Below are 18,711 nucleotides of genomic sequence, written 5' to 3'. Positions count from 1 at the left end.
CAGTTTTGGAGCCCGATGTGACATCTGGGAATTTCTTGTTTTGGGAGACCAAGTCGAGGTACAGCGGCGCTTAATTTGCAATGTTATAAAAGTAATTAATGCAGCTAATTTCCACATTGAAGAAACTATAATCAGCAAATTATGGCTTTTTTTGCTTGATTGCTTGAATTTATTTAATAACAGTGCAGTCATTACATTTGTTGTTGATTGATTTTCTGTCGTTTTTTAACCAATCTATCAATTATTTTTTACAACTACTTAAATACAATAAACTTTGTTCTTCTGTATTTAATCACGCAAAAGGTACAAATGTTTTAATCACTACAAATTAAATTTGTGTTTGTTTTTAATAACTGATTTCTTGGAACAAAAGAAACCTTTAATATTCTGAACAGCAGAAGTTAGTTACAGACTCAAATCTATTCTGATGACTCTGTATGACCTACAAAAGCAAACCAGAGCATCAGCAACAAGACTGATTATTTCTATGTAGTTATTTTTAAAGCCTTAAACTGTGGTTGGGGGGGGTAGGTGTCAGACAAAGTGTTTCAATGCACGCTGCCTTTGTTTACATTTTCCAGGGCAAACATTTAAAGTGAGTGATATCTATGACTGTTAAAGAAAGCAGGATTCTATTTTCTATTAAAAACCACCACTTAAAGATATAATCTCATAGTTTTCAGTTTCGTTCAATTTGGCGGCACCTAATGGCGATAAAAGGCTATTGTGGGCGCATACGTCCCAGATAACCAGACGTCTACAGCTGGCTCCCTTTGTTACAGTTGTAACTCTTGATTTTCCTCGCTGACGGTCGCTTTCCTTTTCAGACTGTTTGCCTTCATCTGAACGTCGAATTTGTTTCTTTTTCTTTTGATTTTCACTTATTTTTGAAGTTGTATCTGTAGTCATCGATCTTTTCTTTGTTTGTTCAGCCATAGTAGATTACTGTTTACTCGCAACACTTGCAGAGACCGGAAACGCAGCCGCTTAGCTCCGCCTACCCTCTCTGGCAGACCAACCACCGCTGGCTGATGGAAAACGCGTCACTAACTGGGCGCTGCTTGTGATTTTTTCCGGGAATGACGCCACAGACACCCAGTCCATAATAATACTATATACTACAAATGCAAAGGCTTTCATCAGTGGGCCAAAGGCTCAATCACCATTGTGTTACCTCATGTGGCGATAGATAGTGACTTAACAGACATTAATTTAAATGAAAATCTTCGAGATTATATATTTTAGCATGTACAGTACAAAAGTATGTTACAATGTGGAAACACCATTTTCAATGGCAACTGAGCTCCAATAAAGGATGAAAATTGTAAAATGTGGTTGATGTTATGACTGTATATGTTGTCAAGCATTAATTTTCTTGCGGTAAAACTACTGGACGGTCAAACACACAGCACCTCCTGGCAGCTCAAACTGAATCAGACACGCCACGTGTTGACAACCACTTGGAGGCAGCAGCAAGGTTAATCACATTACCTGCTCTGCGTCCACACGCTTTGTGCTGCATAATGGCCACAGCCTGTTGTGTTGGAGAGACAAAGGCGTAGTTATCTGATACCTCCGTCCTTCGGCCCAGCCTACACTACCGCTTTGTGTGCGGACCGCAGGTTTACTCTGACAGAGCATCCCGCCCCGAAACACAGCCACAACAATGGATCAAAGAGGCAGGGCACACAAAAAAGAGGAGCCCATCAGCAGGAGAGCATGTGTGCATTTTTAAGGCTCAAATAAGGTTGACATAACCAGGACAGAGACAGACTAAGCTTCAGACAACCATGATTTATGAGCCACTAAATGTAATCTATCTACAGTATGTATCCGATGCTTCCTGTATGTATCCGATGATTTATTCATCCACTTCTCACTGATCAGCTATGTGCAGGTCTCTCCCTCTGTCACCCTTTCATCTGATACAACAACACCACTTCTCAGGCTTTCATCAGGGCGTGGGCAGTATCAGACGTGACAGCTCCGGCAGTGGCCCTTTCACACTGAAGAGCTGCTCTTTGATAGCAATGAAGAAATGCAGTAAGTGATTGCAACTGTTATCAGATTACAGAGGAGCTGTGCTGCAGGGGTTAGCATGGATTTTTTTACCTTACCTGACAGTGGCTGCTGTCATTGACAGACAGGGAAAAACAAGTACTCAGATATAAGGACACAAGAAACAAGCAGACACCTGCAAACAGTGTAGTCTAAGATAGAGACAGTGTAAGCCTAATGTAAGTAATTGTGGCTGATGCTAATGAACACAACAGACAGGCCTGAGACCACAGGTCGGTAAAAGAAGGACGCTGACAGGAGTGTTTGCCCAGCGTGTGTGGTCAAAGAAACAGAGAGGATCATGGAAACTCTGACAGCTACTGAGGACAAAAGATAAACACAAGCTAAAGGAAAGTTTAACCGTCATCAAGATGGTCATGTACGAATTAGAGCTGCACCATGAAGTGCGTTATTATCATCATTGGGATGTGAACATGCACGATAAACCGCTTGTAAAAGTCTTAATTCTATCAGACGTTCTATCAGATGGAAACCTGATACACGGGCCATGCATTCAAATACGGCCAATCAGATAAAGCCCCAGCTAGCTGTTAGCTGCCCTCAGATTAATTGATGTTTATTTGGTAATAACTTCAAGGTTAGCGAGCTCGAGAGCTGAGGAAGGTTACACAAGCAAGGCAAATGTGCTTGAAAAAGACCTTGTGCTAAAAAGGCATAGCACTTCTGCTACTTGGATTTAATGTGGATACAGAGACAACTTGTTACAAACACAGGTAGGGCCTAATACTTCTAGGGACTACTCTCTCATGAAAGCAGCCACATTTTCTCTTGTTAAGGCCTCATGAAGATCAAGTCAAAAAGCATATTAAAATGAACAGCTGTCTTGCACACACACACACATTTAATAATCGGAAAAGTGCGTACTAGGTGAATGAGCTTATCGGATGCCATTTTGATGATAACGTTTGCATGTATGGTGGCTCTGAGAGGCTTTTGACAGATGTGAAAAAACCACAGAAAATCAAACCTGTTCTGAAAACTTTACTGATGGACAAACTTTTTGGATTTGGTGTGGAAACGTGATTGATGCAACGTTTTTTTTTTTTTTAATATCATAATTTTTGGCCTTTCATGCCTTTATTGAGAGGACAGTGGATAGTGTCGGAAACAGGGGAAGAGAGTGGGGACGACATGCGGCAAAGGGCCGAGGGCGGGAGTTGAACCCGGGGCCGCCACATCGAGGACTGTAGTCTCTGTATATGGCTGCAGATTTAACCGCTGAGCTACACGGCGCCAGCAACTTTTGTTTTTTAATGTGTGACAATTTTGGAGGAAAAATACGACTTGGTGTGCAAAGGCGTTACCCTAACCTTAACATAAAGATTCAGAGATTGTCGCTCAACCAACCAATTGTATCCGTTCTACATACAGGTGGGCTCACAAGTCAAGGACCCTTGCTCATCATGCTGAATGGCAAGAATATTCTTGTCATATATTATGTTAACATAGTCTTTGTTAAAACCACAAAATTTTATTATTATGTACATGCACAATTTTTCATTCTTAGACTGAATGAGTTCACATGGATCACATTGTTACACAGATACATATCAGCTCCAACATGTACTTGGATCTTCCTGGTTACATGTTACAATCTCTCACCAGGTTTCATGAATATCAGGCCATTATTTCTGTTATCCTGCTGACAACCAAACATACTGCACAAAAAAACACATTATAAAAAAGTTTGCAGGTGCTTGGAAAAGCAGCCATTACTTACTGCTGAGATTTCTGCCTTTCAAAGCTCTCATGCTATTTTACGGAACACAAACTCTCCTAGTTTTGTTAGTTTTAAGGCGTCCCAGAGAGCTGTCATCAAATCCTTGGACGGCTATAGATCTCAGTAAAAGTTACAGATGGCTTAATGTCCTTTTAAGCTGCACTAACTAGATTTACAAAAGCTGAAAGCTCTCTATTACATTGTGTAGTTCATGTTGCAGATGTTCTTCTGTCCTTCCACTGACTCAAGACTCTGCTAAAGGGCTGACAGGCCTGACAGGCTTTCAGGCATCATTAGGATGTGAGTCATCAGAATAAACGTCTCATGGCTGAACTCCCACAGTGTAGCTTTCTTAGGAGACATAGAGTCATTTTTTTGTGATAATGACAGCACACGCTGATGCACCACAGTAATTCAAGACGTTAGTTTGGAACCGAGTCGGCGCAAACTCCCACCGCTCGGAAATAGGAAGTGAAAGTAGTGAGCGTTAAACTCATTTTAGGAGACAAAATACTGTTTGAGTTCAGTGACGAGAAGTGAGAGAGATTGTGCCTGAAGGCCCCCCGGAGAGAAATGAGTCACCTCAGGACGTAAATACAGAACATGAACTTTGACTAAGCTGATAAATTGATATTTAGATAACATTAAAAAAACATTATCTCGTTACTAACATTTTATAAGCGAAGAGTCGAATCATATTCCAATCCCAAACCATGAAAAGCAGCCAGCTTCACCTTTTTTATGAGGCCTATATTAAAAACATAGACAATGCTTATATTGCTTTTACTTCATTAGATAAAAGAGAAAGCTTTTCAGCCTACACTGAATCTAAAATGATTCTCTTTGATGTATGACCGACTTGATCAAACCGAATCTAAATGGAAGAAAATCACGGTTGATTTATAGTTTTTCTCCAAGAGGCGAAACCTGCTCTGAGGTCTGTACAACTCTGGAACAATCAGACTCAATCAGACAAAACTAATGGCCTCTGCGTTCATCAAACACCTAACCTTGTGTTGTGGTAATCACCTTATCTCTGCAGTCCACCAGACATTCACTGACACATCGTTCCTCTTTACACTAAGCTCTCGAGTGACAGATCAAATTTACCTTTCCTCTAATGCTGCCCTCCGTCCGTCTGGATAAAATCAGATAAAAAAAACCTTCCTCAATTTGGATTGTCTTTAATTTCCCTCTGAAGGATCAACTCATCAGAAGCTGGTTAGCTGTGAGCACACACATTATTCTTCCTGTTTGCTTTGGAAACAACACAGTCGTTAAAAACATCTTCTGTTAGCTGCTTCCCACCAAAGAGGAGACACTGGGCTCTCATTTGCTGCATCTAAAACTTGCCACTTTAATAACAGTAATCGTATTACATCTGTGCATTACCCTGCTGGGATGACGCCACTTAGTCTTTGTTATTTCATTATTGAATTGCAGAACAACTCCTCCTTAGAAGGGGAAGAGAAACCCTGACATTATCGGAGCGACGGAAAGGGTGGGATCAGAAATCGGCACAAAACAATATTCTGCTCATGCGTTGGGAGTGATGTGATAGAACACTGTTTTACATGTATTTCCTTTTAGAGCAGTAACAAACTAAGCTAATGTCTCTTAACGGTAACAACTTTATAAAATGCAAAAGATAAGGTTGTGATATTTTAAGTAATAGTGTAACACTGTGGGATTTGCTTTCTGTGGCTGGTAAGAGGAGAGGATCGATACCACTCTCATATCAGGCCATGTCCACACGTACACGGGTATTTTTCTGCCTTTTGGCCTTTCGTCCACACAAACGCAGTTTTAGGTCACTGAAAACGGATCTTTTGTAAAACTCCGGCCACGATGAAGACTTTTAGAAACTCTGTTCCCGCAGAGACGTGTAGACGGTGTTTTTGGCTCGTGACATCAGGCTGTGCGCCGTTATCTCCATGGTGACACGCCACTAATGAGGCAACATTCCTTGCAAAATGACAGACGTGACATAAAAAGTGATGGTTGACAGGACTTTATACATATGTACTGTCACTTGTCTACTATATTGAGGAACAAAGGCGTCAGGATAGATTTTTTCAGACTTTTGACTGGCCACGATTCTTCTTCTTAGCATGTCCGGGTTATATCGCCGCCTGGTGGTGTGGCATTCTCATGCCAGCGTTTTTGTTGTGTTTTTGCATTTTCATTTGGACGAGGATTTTTTATAACCGTGCTTGTGCGGATGGGGATTTTTTGGAAAGGATGGAGGCAAAATCTCAGTATTCAATACCCATGTACGTGTAGACGTGGCCTCAGTTGGGGAAAATGGAAAGTACAGCCGGCATCTGGTTAGCTTATCTTAGCATAAAAACAGGGGTAAAAGCTAGCTACACTTGCAATTTCTTCAGATTAAAGGAAAATTAAGTAATTTAATCAGCAGTTTGGGTCACTTTGGTAGCTTTAGAAGAGGCAACTCTTACAGATTCCCCTGTTTAAAGTCTTTATGCTAAGCTAGGCTCAGCGGCTGCTCGCTGCAGCTTTATATTTATCCCACAGATATGAGAGCGGCATCAATTACACCTAGCTCTTTGCAAGAACGCCAATGACCGAAATTCTTAAAATATTACACTATTGATCATATTTACATGGCGGCCATTTTCCTAAGCTAAAATGCTAAATGCATCATTTTCCAAAGTCTTCCAAACTTTGAGAACCTGACACATTGTTTTCATCCACTTCCTGGGTAACATTGCCTTTTGATAGTTATATGGTAAGATAGGCAAAGGCACAAAATATACACAAATTTGTACCATTATTATTGGCTTTGTAACCATAAGTATTATCTTCTGTTGTTGATGTATCAAGAACATACAGTATGTCGTTGTTGTTGCTCCGTCTACCTGTCTTTATCCTGCATTTCCCTCTATCCCATATTTGGGCCCTTCCAGTCGAGGCAGATGTTCAACATGAGTCTGGTTCTGCGCGGTGTTTCTGCCTGTTAAAAGGACGTTTTTCTGACACTGTGCCAAATGTTGCTAAGTGCTACTCATGGTGATGCATGTTGGGTCTCTCTCTAAGTAATATAACAGAGTACGGTCTAGACCTGCTCTTTTTGCCTTGAGATAACTTTGGTTGTGGTTTGGCGCTATACAAATAACATTTGATTGATTGAGTGACAAAATTCTGAGCTAACGTTTATGTTTAAAAGCAGGTGATTTACTGCAAAGTGAGCCAGGAATTGGCAGCAGCATTCCAGCTTCCCTCCCTGAGCATGACTTCAGAGGAAATACGGTGTGAATACGGTGGATTGCTTCAAAATGTAAGGCCTTTCAAATGTACGACTACATCTCAAAATCTTAATCAGAGCACTTGTACAACAGTTCTCTTCCCTGAATGAAAATGAGCAATAATCAACATCAATCTAATTACTGCAGCGACAAACACAGATCATTGAGCGCTCTCTTTATCTGCTCTCAATGGCGTCTCAGACTTTTCAGTATGCAAACTCCAGGAAATGATGATAGCATCATCAACAAAAGTAGCTGGGCCCTGATTAGGAACGACAGAAGAGAGGAAGACACGCAATTGCAGTCTGAAAGAAATAATCCTTCGATTTTTTTCATTCAAAAGTGACGTACTTAGAGTTTCAGACAGGCCCTTCAACGAGGTGCAATCAGTGAAGGAGCTGATTCCACGTCTGAATCAGCTTATTGTCCACGTATTAAGAGTTGTAGTCAGTAGAACGCTGGTGATTGCACAGAAGACAGTCCTGAGAGTCTCTTGCTTTTCTCCTGGTACAGACTGTCATTCTGAATAAGCTTCGTTTCCATTTTCCAAAAAGGTCTGAGCAGGTAAAAGAAACTCCCCTCTCGCCTCCGTCAGCAGAATCAGTGTTTCTTTCATAAAATGTCTTCTTCAAGCAATATCACAGGTCAGCAGGGCAGCATCAAGGAAGCCATTAGCCCAGAGGATTGACACAGAGACAAAACTGGCTCCATCCCAACACGAGATCTATTATTCATTAGAACATCTCTTGATCAAGCAGGGTAATGTTTGCCTTCCCACGTCCGTGTGTGTGTACGGCCACACCTTCTCTGAAAGCGACACACAGATGGTGACGCTGGCCTGCTCCTGATCTGCTTAAGATGTTGTGATGAAAGGTTGCCAAGGCCAGAGGGAGCCGCGCCAAAAAACAGGCTGAGCTTAAAGCGTGCATGTCTCTCTCTGCTTCCTGTAATCTTACATTTCCAGTGGAATTAAATGGATTTTGACGAGCGGCGGAAACAAACTATTATTTTCGATAAACCTGGTGATTTTTAAAATAATTGATTAATCTTTTGTCAAACCAGCAGTCAAAACCAAAGACGATTCGATTACAGAACTTTTCGGGGCTTCCAGTGTAGCCAACGGTTAGCGATAAAGGACTTTGGGTTAACACTTCCTTTTTGCACGCTGCATCGTTTAGCGTCCGACTTGCAACTTGATATACGACGAACGGATTATAGCTGCACTTGCATGCAGGTTTCTGTTTATAGAGAATAATAATATATAATTTTTCCTGCATACACCGAAGCCTGCTGATACGCGATTTGTCAATACTACTCGACCTACAAACGAACCTCAAACAGACACAAGAACATCCAGTGCCAAAAATCCTGTCCTGCGCCTAGAGACGATTTCTGTCTTATAATTGTAATAATGAGGGAGAGACGGATAGAGTCCATAACTTCCTACTGCAGAGGACATCTTTTCATCCACACACTGCCTTACACATGACAGGCGGTGTTTCAGATACTCTCACAAACGCTACACCACATCCTGTTAATCAACCACATCCTTGACAAGCTCCCTCCCCTCCCACATCCCCGTCCTCCTTCTCTCTGTCTCAATTCCCTTCTCTTGCCTGCTCCGAGTGCAACACAGGTCCCCTCTTTTGTTAAACTCCCCCTGACGGAGCCTGACAGCCTCATAACTCAACACCAGCTTATTAGGACGCAGAGGAGACTCACAGATTAGCTCACCACTCACTGAAAACAGCGTGAGGGGGACATGTGCTGAACTTCACTGTAGCAACTTGCGTGACAGTACGATCCAGCTGTTGCTATTCCAAATGAAGGATTACTGTGCTTAAAACTCAACCACTGTACTGATTAGGATGCAACACGACGTCCCCACCTTTATTTTCATATTAATTCAGAGATATTGACTGAAAGCAGAGGATGATGACATTGAGACGGACCGTGGACACGGCCCAAAAAAATAGGCCAAAAAACAAGATATCGCAAAAACTGGCGAGAACATCTACACTGCCACAAGCAATCTCTAAGTCCTTGGAGTGCAGATATATTTAGACATGGCATCGTCTTCCATTACCTTCCATTTATGGACAGACAGAGATAAACTGTCTGACTGAGGGGAGTTACCACATCCTCAAAGATGTACTTCATGCCTGAACTCTGTCAGGAAAGGTTCCTAACTCACACGACTGTAGTATGGATGAAATACAGCATAAATCCGTCTCTGTGATTTTACAATACGGAAGATCGACTGTCAGAAGCTGACTCAGTGACAGAATGACACAGTGTGGGGAGCTTACACAAAGGCAGCACTGAATCTTCATGTCTAATGTAGTGTGTGTTGTCAAAGTTGTGGTTTGATCACATCTCACCCATGGATCTTTGAAGTTGGTCCGCTTTTTTATTTGTAGCTTCATTCAACGAATTCACTTCCTCTACCAAATTTATTGAAGAGTCTGGGAAATGTATCATCCCGCAGTGAAGTTACTTTATCCTAACAAGCTAATCAATATATTTCTTGACATAAGCTAAAAAGTGTTAAGCTGTGATGTTTTAGATTTTCTTCTTTGTTGAGGCAGATGAAATGTAACAAACAAGCTGTCATCACCAACAAGCTAAAGGTCTACAGCTGTGCTAGCAGCTAAGCGAGAATATACATGCAGGCACAAAGATGCTTTAAGCTAATTACTGCTCTGATCAGCGTGCTAACACGCGCTCAGAGGAAATGCTAACATAGTTTAGCCTGTTAGCATGCTAACATTTACTTTTTACCTAATAAACAAAAACTATAGGTTAAGTTGATATAAATGTAATATAACTGTAACTGTAACTGCATTTATTTAGTCTGAAGTTATGGGCTACTTAATATCTGGCCTAATGATGGCGCTAAATTAAAGTTTGGGGATCACAGAAGTCTTTTGGATTTATCCTCTGGGTGCCATGTTCTAATGCACACAACTTCATGGACATCATTTCATCTGCGTCCATGCTGTTGCTTCTGGAGAGACGTCTGGATCTAAGAATCTGTTTGAATTTACTATCACTAATAGCATAACCATTCCTACTGAGCAGTATTACTATATCAGCACACTTAATGGCTACTTCAAAGTCAAATTCAATGAGCTGACCCATACGGTTGCGTTGCGCTGGGAGCAGCTGGGCAGAAATAAACATATCGCTGAGAAGGAGAGGGAGACGAGGAAGAACATTACTGCGAGGTCAAGCAAAAAAATTCTTGCTGTGACCTCTCAGGGGGCTCGGAACAATCCACACAGATGTTGAGATATATCTAGATTAATGGTGGTCCGATGGAACGACAGGCAAACATTGCCTTCCTCTTTAGCACGACGACCAAACTAACGCATTGCATGAGCCACACGGCTCAGTTGGAAGAAAAATGTCTATATATATAATGTCATATATGTCTTTAAAAAAACTATGACGCTACTCCTGTACAAACAGGGCTGAATTTTAGTTGACCCTGTGCTGACTAAAAACTAAATTGTAGCCCAGTGGCAAAATAATACAGAGGGACCAGTCAAAATCTGACAAGCGGATTAACTGCTGTGTGGATATCGCCCAAATACAACATTTTGAACAGGAATATATCATAAATTTAGAATGACATTACATTTTTTATTTCTGTGCAGGAATTAGTTAAGAAGGTTTAGAAGGAAACATTCATCCAAATGTAATAATGAGTGAAGATATTATTCTGAGACCTAAAGGCGACATTATTTAAATACACCAGAGCTGCTATCCTTTAAGATGGCGAACATGTTGAATAATTTAGCCCTACAAACCAAGAGAATGACTAAGTCTGTATGGAGGAGTCCAGTGAAAACATGTTCTTTCTCATGAAGTGAGCTATTGTTAAAAGCGTCTGCCGCTGTCGCCCTCGTTAAAGATTCATGCTGATATCTAGCAGCTGAAATCAGCCCTCGTGCTCCCTTCTGCCTCTCCGACTCCTGGAGGAGGCTGAAGACGAGCAGCAAGAACATATCGCTAATGAGACAGTCCAAGTTGAACTCTAATATAATCGGTTAAAAGTGTTATTTCCTTTTCTGAAAAAGCAGATATGGTGCATGAATTTACTTTCTCTTTCACAATCCAATCATCTACCTGTTTTATAAAACCGCATGAATTATTTATGGAGGCCTACTGCCCACATGAAACAAGGCAACACCTGCCACGTGCACGAGAGGCTCACAACAGCTGCTCTGCAGGTCCTATTTATTCACTTCCTGCATTATTCACTTGTTGCTTAGTGGATATTCAAAAGCGAGCCTGAAGCAATGCTACACAGCACACTGTGTGACCTACGGTATGTGTAAAGGTGACTTCAACATGCTTCTCATTAGAGTTAATCAATTCAAGGGAGTTTTAACTACTGTATTGGAGGGGGTGTCCGTGCAATATTCTACCCAGGTTGACAGTACACTCAAGAAGTACAAGGCAAGCAACAGACAGAAATTGACCTGGAAAACTCAGAAAAATGGGATCATGAAAACTGCACACACACTACATCTATTGTAAAGCACATACAGGTTAGACAGACTGTGGCCTTTAATAGATTATAGGTTGTGCATATTTATTCAAAGATTCCGCTTGGAACCAGAGGGAAAGCCTAAATTACCGTGGACAATGCCCACACCCCACTGCAGTTTTAAATATATGTGTTTCTCTCCTGCTGCTGCATTCCACGAATTCTGTTGATTCCTCTCCCTCACAGTTTCCCCATGTTTGCCTGCAATCACTGAAGTGGGTGTGATAAGAACTGAAAAAACCTCAGGAGCCGCAAGAGTCGCACATCTGCCACCAAAAAAAGCAAAAACAGCTGTGACAGTGGAAAACATGCTGTATTTCAACATCTTCCCAAAGAGAATTTCAACAAGTCTACAACTTTAAAACTAATCGTAAGGCTTGCTTGTGATTTTGTCCTTCGCCTGTAAACCATTCTGAGGCGTGGACGTGTGCACCGTCCACCTTCCTTACTCCATATAATGACAGACGTTTTTACAGAAACCCTCAGGAGCCCCTGCCTCACCCAATTTTCCAAAACACACACAAGCCGGGCAGCACCTGAAAAGCCTCCTCTGTTATACTGTTGACACAACAACCAAAGGAGCTGAGATAACACTGTGTAAGTCTTGAAATTATGGGCGCTCTGTATGCGAGCCACAGCAAAATTTAACCCAACAAAACCGCTTTGACTCAACAGGACTTTCTAAGGATTAGCGCAGATATTTGACTGGAAAGTTTGGGCACAGAGCCAATATTTAGCATGAGAATTACTATTTTTATGCTGGATTTACACAGAATTGCAATCATCAGGGAGTACGCTGGCATAGACATTTTCTTACATTTGCCATTTAATAAATAATATTGCAAAACCTTCTATAGGTCTGTTATTGCTCCAAAATCTGTATAGGAAGTGAGCATGAGCTGATTAAATCTGAGAATGCATCATATCTGCACTCTCTCTCTCTGTCATCATCACACCTACATGCACTCAGCATGAGGAACACAGCCACACATTATTCACACTTTTGGCTTGTGGTTATAATGATAGCTTGTTACTTAATAGAGCTACATGTATGTGAGGTTTACAGGCAAACAGTAGACTTACCCTCAACAGCTTGTTTCTACTTGTCAAGAGAGGAAGAGGAAGGGGGCTCAGAGTTACCAAGGAGACTTAAGCGATCTATTGTATGAATCCCATGTTATGGTTACTCCTGTTCGGGAAGACCCTACAGGAGAGAGAGAGAGACCTAGTGTTTATATAAAAGTGGTGGTAAATGCATTTTACTGGTGGCTTGTTTCACTTTGAAGCTTTACAAGCGAACACTGAACATTTGCAGCTTTCTGTTGAGCTGCTGTGAGTTGTTTCAGTTACATGCAGCACTGCAATGCAACTTTTAAATGCACGTGACTTATTCAACTGACATTCTCAAGGGGAAGCATCACGTACTTTTTAACAGGAGGATATAAACTATCTTGTAAAATAAATAAATAAATAATGAAGGAAAAAAAAACACACGCACTCACCTTGACCGAGTTACATAGGTGAATCCCAGGTGACAAAGGGCCGAGGTCTTTAGAAACGGTCTGTTAATTTAACCCAAACAAGCCCGTAAAAACACACTCAAACTACAGCTTCGAACATGCAGCTTGTCCTCTGCTCTCTGACATGCACACACATGCACCCTCCGCACTCAGCCCGCTCTGAAAAGCATCACTTTCTGCACCGCTGTACGGAGGAGGGAGGCGGCGCGTGACTGACCGAAGGAAACTCCAATTACACTGCAGAGCATGGCACCGCGTCACCTCGGAGGGGGCGGGGTTTGTGTCATTGACAGCATCTTTTCCATGACGCCCTGTGGAGGACCCCAAACGCAAGGACACGCGGTGAAGATACAAACTCATCACTATGGAAGTGAGTGATTTAATTATGGTCTTTAAATTACTGTTTAAACGCAGATGTATTTTAATATTACAACCCCGTGTCCATTAATAATAATGACTGGAATTACTCTTTTATACTTTTAAATAACCGTACACGACATGACACGACGTCGAAATCCCCCCTTTGACATTTTAACCTTCTATCTATCTATCTATCAGAAAAGCGCATTGAATTCAGATGATACATGACAGAGTTTAAAATAATAATATACTGCCACCTGCTGGACGACTTGCTGATTCACAGCTTTTCAGCTGTGCTCGTGGTATAGTGAGAAATACACCATGTAGTCAAAGAAATGAAGCATTTTCTGCAGACAAAATGTGATATTTAAAAGCTAAGCATTTGTCTTAAGTAGAACATTTACCTTGAATGCAACATAAGTGCAAGTTTTTCACGGATTTAGGTTTGTTTTATACAAACAATAGCATAAAACAAACTAATATATCTTAATTTTAACTTGGTTGCCTCTAGAAGTGGTTTTATTAGCAACATGAGATGGTCTGCAATATTCAGCGCGAGTCCATTTTGCTGTGAGACCGTTATCACTGGGGCTTTTTTTTTCTGAAAGTCTGAATGAGAAGCTGTTATATCACTCAAGGCTGCAGGCTCGCTGCTCAAGGACTTACTGTAACAAAAACACCTTTCACAGCGAGTCAGCCTGCCTGCAACAGATTACGTGCAAAGAAGAGCATTTTTTCCTTTCACACTGGTGAGCTTAGAAGGTTACTGCGGCACCAATAACACACACAGATGGATTCCATAACACAGCCATCACAATGCTCTGTGCTGAACTCTGTGTCACATCTGGGAGAAAAAAAAAATCATCTTCATACAAATGTTGAAATTAAAAAGGTCACAGCGAAGACCAAAGTATTCATCTGTGCCTCTTTCTGCATTTCCTGCCAATGAAAATTCCTTCTGTGTGGACAGACTGAACTCACAGAAGTGAGCTTTGAAGGCCGAGTCTTTTCTTTTACCCTCACAATCAGCCTCGGCTTATGGGAGCCTTATGTAAGCCCATTATTGTATAATTCATCCTGAGCTCTAATGAATATTGCAACTGAAAAGCATAGAGCCAAGGAGCAAATTAACAATAATTGCAAACTGGCCTGACTGTTTACTACACATATTGTGCAAGCGCTGAGTTAAATAAACAGACTAAATTATAAATCACTGACTTTTATTGTGAGTGTACGAGAACTTTTACAACCTTTAGAGACACTCTTGTTTTTGTGTTGATGCTCTGGTAATTATAGCTTTGATGAGTTTAGTCTTAGAAACAACTGAATATCATATGAACGAGGACTGAAGAGGTTGTTAGAGTTGAATCATCGCTGATTTTACAGCATTGAAATATTATACTTTGAATATCATGCATGTGAATTTATGTGATTTGATGTTTTAATGAATTCAGAACCAGATACAAATTTAAATATCCATTTATTTAACGTTGTTGAATCTCTGATCTAAGAGTTATAATCAGAGCATCACGGTGCTGCAGTGGTGAGCGCTAGAAGATTCATAGTTGGAACCCCAGTTTGGACGCAGTGAGCCTTTCTGTGGAGTTTGCATGTTCTTCCGGTGCATGCGTGGGTTCCCTCCAGGTACTCCGGCTTCCTCCAACAGTCCAAACACATGCTGGTTAGCTTAATTGGTGACTCTGAATTGCCTGTAGATGTGAATGTGAGCGTGAAAGGTTGTCTGTCTCTGTGTGTCAGCCCTGTGATCGACTGGCGATCAGTCCAGGGTGTAACCCCGCCTCTCGCTACAATGACAGCTGGGATAGGCTCCAGCCCCCCCGCGACCCTGAACAGGATAAGCGGTATAGATAATGGATGGATGGATGAGGTTGTAATCAGCTCATTTCCAGACAGGAAATTCAAACTTTAAGTATACTCAACAAACATTTCCTGCTTATATTTTAGGAAATCTTCAGTCACATGACGGGAGAGAAGATGGATATCCACTATGTTCAGGTTATCCATGGAGGTAGAAGCAGTTAATGCCATAGAAGTCATGTTTTTTCCCTGTGACTACATTGTCTCTCAGGTTCACAGCAGCACGAGTGATGGAGCTGTTAAAATCCTGATGGGCTGCAGTCTTACTGAATGAATCTTGAAGGTCCAGAAGGCTAAGAGCTCCCTTTCTGCCCTCGTGGGGAATACCAGGCAGGACCGGAGGCCTCGGCAGGATGCAGGGGTTAAAGGTACTGCGTGGCATTTCTCTGCCTTTTTCCAGTTTCTCTGAAGCCCTCTGTAAAAACTCAGATTCAATGCCTGCTGGATCTATAAGATCAGCTGAGTGACCTAAGCCAGAAAAATCTCTAACTTTTAAATTCCTTCTGCTACGTGGTTCATCTTTCACACACAGGCTTTTCTCTCTGTTGACCTCCATCTCTCCGTGTGGAAGTGGGCGGCTGTGCAGGTGAAGGGGTCGCTCTGCGTCTGCGATCCGGGCAGCGTTAGCCTCTTCGCAGCTCTGTGACACAGAGACTTGAATGGGACTTTCATCAAACTGGACTCTGCAGGTTTGCCTCTGCCTGCCCTCGTACGCAGAGCTTTTTCTTTCGGGTTGTTGTTTGTGTAACACCTCCTGGGACGGCTCGGCGCTCGGTGCTTCAGTGGATCCAGGGCTGTACTTTGATTGGCTCTGACCCCTGTGGTTTGGATCTGGGGCCTCATTATGCTTAGCTGCGGTCTCTTGTGGCCTGGGTTGGTTTATAGTAGCTGAAGCAGTGTCTTGGTTTGGAGATGGAGATGGATTTGGGAGTTCATCAGCAGCAGAGGGACTGCAGGTGCTCCTTCCTGCACTGCTTTCTTGTCTTCCTCTGCATCCTTTTATCGGTTTGGAGGGAACAAACACAGGAAAGGAGCGTTCTCTCTGCAGGGAAAAGAACTCATTATGTTTTTGTAAGTGCACAATATAATAGCTGCTGTGCAAAAATACAATGTTCTTAAGGATCTTTTTATACCAGTGGTGCAGTGCGTGAATTCAGCCCAGTGAGGCCACGCGCTTTGTCTCTGAAGTCATCGATCTTTAGAGGGTTTGCTGGCCCAGATCCTGAAAGGAATCAAACTTTAAATATCGAAATATAAAATGTACATCATTATTGTACATCATTGTAGATCCAATCACTGGATTATTTATGACTTTATTTATTATTTATTATTATAACTTTGCAAAGAGGCTTTCATTAGATCTGATCTGCTTTTTCGTCTTCCTGTTAGAGGAGTGGACCGAATGTTTTGGAGAGAAAAGAGGGTCTGAGAAAGGTTTACTATGATTTAGGCCTTTTTTATTGTAATAATAACTTAGTGTGTGGGTGCCATTCATTTCTGTGCAGTCCCTTACACATTAACAGTGCTTAGACATCCTCACCTGTGTACTGCATTTGGTAAGAAGTGAGCCAGTGTGTCCTCTCCAGATTTTTCAGCATGTTGCTCGTGCGCTCGGATAAAGTCAAATCCCAGTCCCGAAGCTTTGGATTGGGCAGCACTGCCTTTGGAGGAGCGGGGTAGAAAACCTGGCTGTCTCCTCTAAACAATGGCTTTGTATGCTGCAGAAAGAAGCCGTTAAGAAAATGATCACAACAACAGTCATGTGATGTATTGTATAGGCGATGTACAGTATGTCACCACTCACATCCAGGAAGCCGTGTTCCCCGGTCCACATCACTGCTTTCTTCTTGGTCTTCATGGGGGACGCTAAGATCTCATGTCGATATGGACTACCTGTGCATGGAAATGCAGACATCATAAACCTGTCTGGAAATATTCCATCCTTTATGTTGCCTTCTTACCAGGGGCGTGTCCAGACTTTTTTGACTGCGGTGGCAAAACTAGGGCACTGATTTATGCAGGGGGGGCATTAAGTTTGGGTGCTTACACTAAGGTATCATTACATTACGTTCCTTTGTGTAGGTTTTTTATTTAAAAAATGACACAACAGAGAGGCACCATAAAAACCTCCCATACTTTATTCCTTAGGGACTCAAAAATAAGATGTATCTCCAAAAGTCAAAGTCTTAAGAATCGACAAATCACTGGCATGCTAGTCACTTAAGCTACTAGCAGCCTGTTGCTACACTGCCCAATGAGTTGATCTGAACTTAAGTCCCACCTCTGACCAGGCAGATAGACAATCATAGTTAAGGATTATAGGGTGCCCAGTCAGATTTCAGGGTGGGGGCTCATGCCACCCCAGGCCACCCCCGAGAAACGCCCCTGCCTCTTACCTATAGTTTTGCTCAGCAGAGTGACGTCCGGTGCTCGGTTTGGGACGAGGGGGTTGAGGAAAGGTTTGGAAGCAGCCCTGACTCCTGTTTCGGGATCATCTGGAGAGCGGAAGGATGGGAACATTGCAAACTGGGAGATGTGGGAGGAATAGGGATGCTGCTTTGGAGTTGGAATCGTTATCATTTTCTCCCTGTTAGAGGCAGCAGGAGATGAAAAGAAGATAAGGAGGATTAAAGTCTGATGCAGGTGTTAGAAACTCTGCAAACAGAAAAGTCTGTTCAAACGTACTCACGCCATATTTACATCAGTTGGTTTTGGGATGCTGAGAAAACAAACAAATAGTATTTCGTATCACCACTGAAGAATGCCTTTTATAGGATTTTAGTTAAATCGATATCTACTCACAGCTGGTCATTAAGACGGACTTTACTTTTCCTTCTGCTTGTGTTGTAATAATGCTTTTCACTGGTGGCGGGCCTGTAAGGATAAGATGCATTCAAGGTCTCATTCTGCAAATATCTTTGACTTTCTTTGCACTTTTAGACTTACTTAGATACGACAGCTCCTCCATAACCAAGGTGATAATGGTCGCTTAAATCAGGTGGGATCCCGTGGTTTAGTGAGGACTGAGGATCCATCCTATTCCCCGGACTCAGAACAAAGGATAGGCAAGAGAGGAAACAGTTATGTATGTGTTATTTACATTTATCATGAATATAATACAAATCAGGATCAGGGTGTCCCTAAATACCACACAATAAATATGACTCATAAAATGATTGGTATGTTTACTCAGACACCAGCTATAGCAAAGAAAAAAGGCAAACATACACCCATCATCCATAACATTATGACCACCTGCCTAATATTGCCACCAAACCAGCCCTGACCCGGCCTCCATGGATTGGACTTGTTTGTCCAGCACATCCCACAGAC

General features: G+C 42.0%; 2 protein-coding genes across 2 annotated transcripts in view; both read right to left on the bottom strand.

Moving 5' to 3' along the window:
• The window catches only part of osbpl3b (oxysterol binding protein-like 3b), a 32,317-nt gene extending 19,135 nt beyond the window's left edge, over window positions 1-13,182 (bottom strand). Inside the window, exons 1-2 of the mRNA XM_069656341.1 lie at window positions 13,123-13,182; window positions 12,704-12,824 (exon numbers count right to left, since the gene is read on the bottom strand). The gene's annotated coding sequence lies outside the window, so the exon portion shown is untranslated. The remainder of the gene's footprint in view (window positions 1-12,703; window positions 12,825-13,122) is intronic.
• Window positions 13,183-15,517: 2,335 nt separating this feature from the next.
• On the bottom strand, window positions 15,518-18,072 carry LOC138584166 (sperm-associated microtubule inner protein 4). The gene is made up of 6 exons (XM_069656340.1): window positions 18,068-18,072; window positions 17,775-17,965; window positions 17,183-17,271; window positions 16,919-17,096; window positions 16,512-16,600; window positions 15,518-16,420 (listed from the first exon to the last, which is right to left on the bottom strand). Exons 1-6 carry the CDS (start codon window positions 18,070-18,072, stop codon window positions 15,518-15,520), a joined length of 1,455 nt encoding a protein of 484 aa, XP_069512441.1.
• Window positions 18,073-18,711: the final 639 nt, after the last annotated feature.

Source organism: Semicossyphus pulcher, unplaced genomic scaffold (genome assembly GCF_022749685.1).
Source record: "Semicossyphus pulcher isolate SPU_LCO1_2020_fin unplaced genomic scaffold, fSemPul1.0.p SCAF_9, whole genome shotgun sequence".
NCBI lineage: Eukaryota > Metazoa > Chordata > Actinopteri > Labriformes > Labridae > Semicossyphus > Semicossyphus pulcher.
The sequence above is the reverse complement of the archived record's forward strand: the minus strand, read 5'-3'. Positions and strand labels throughout refer to the sequence as shown.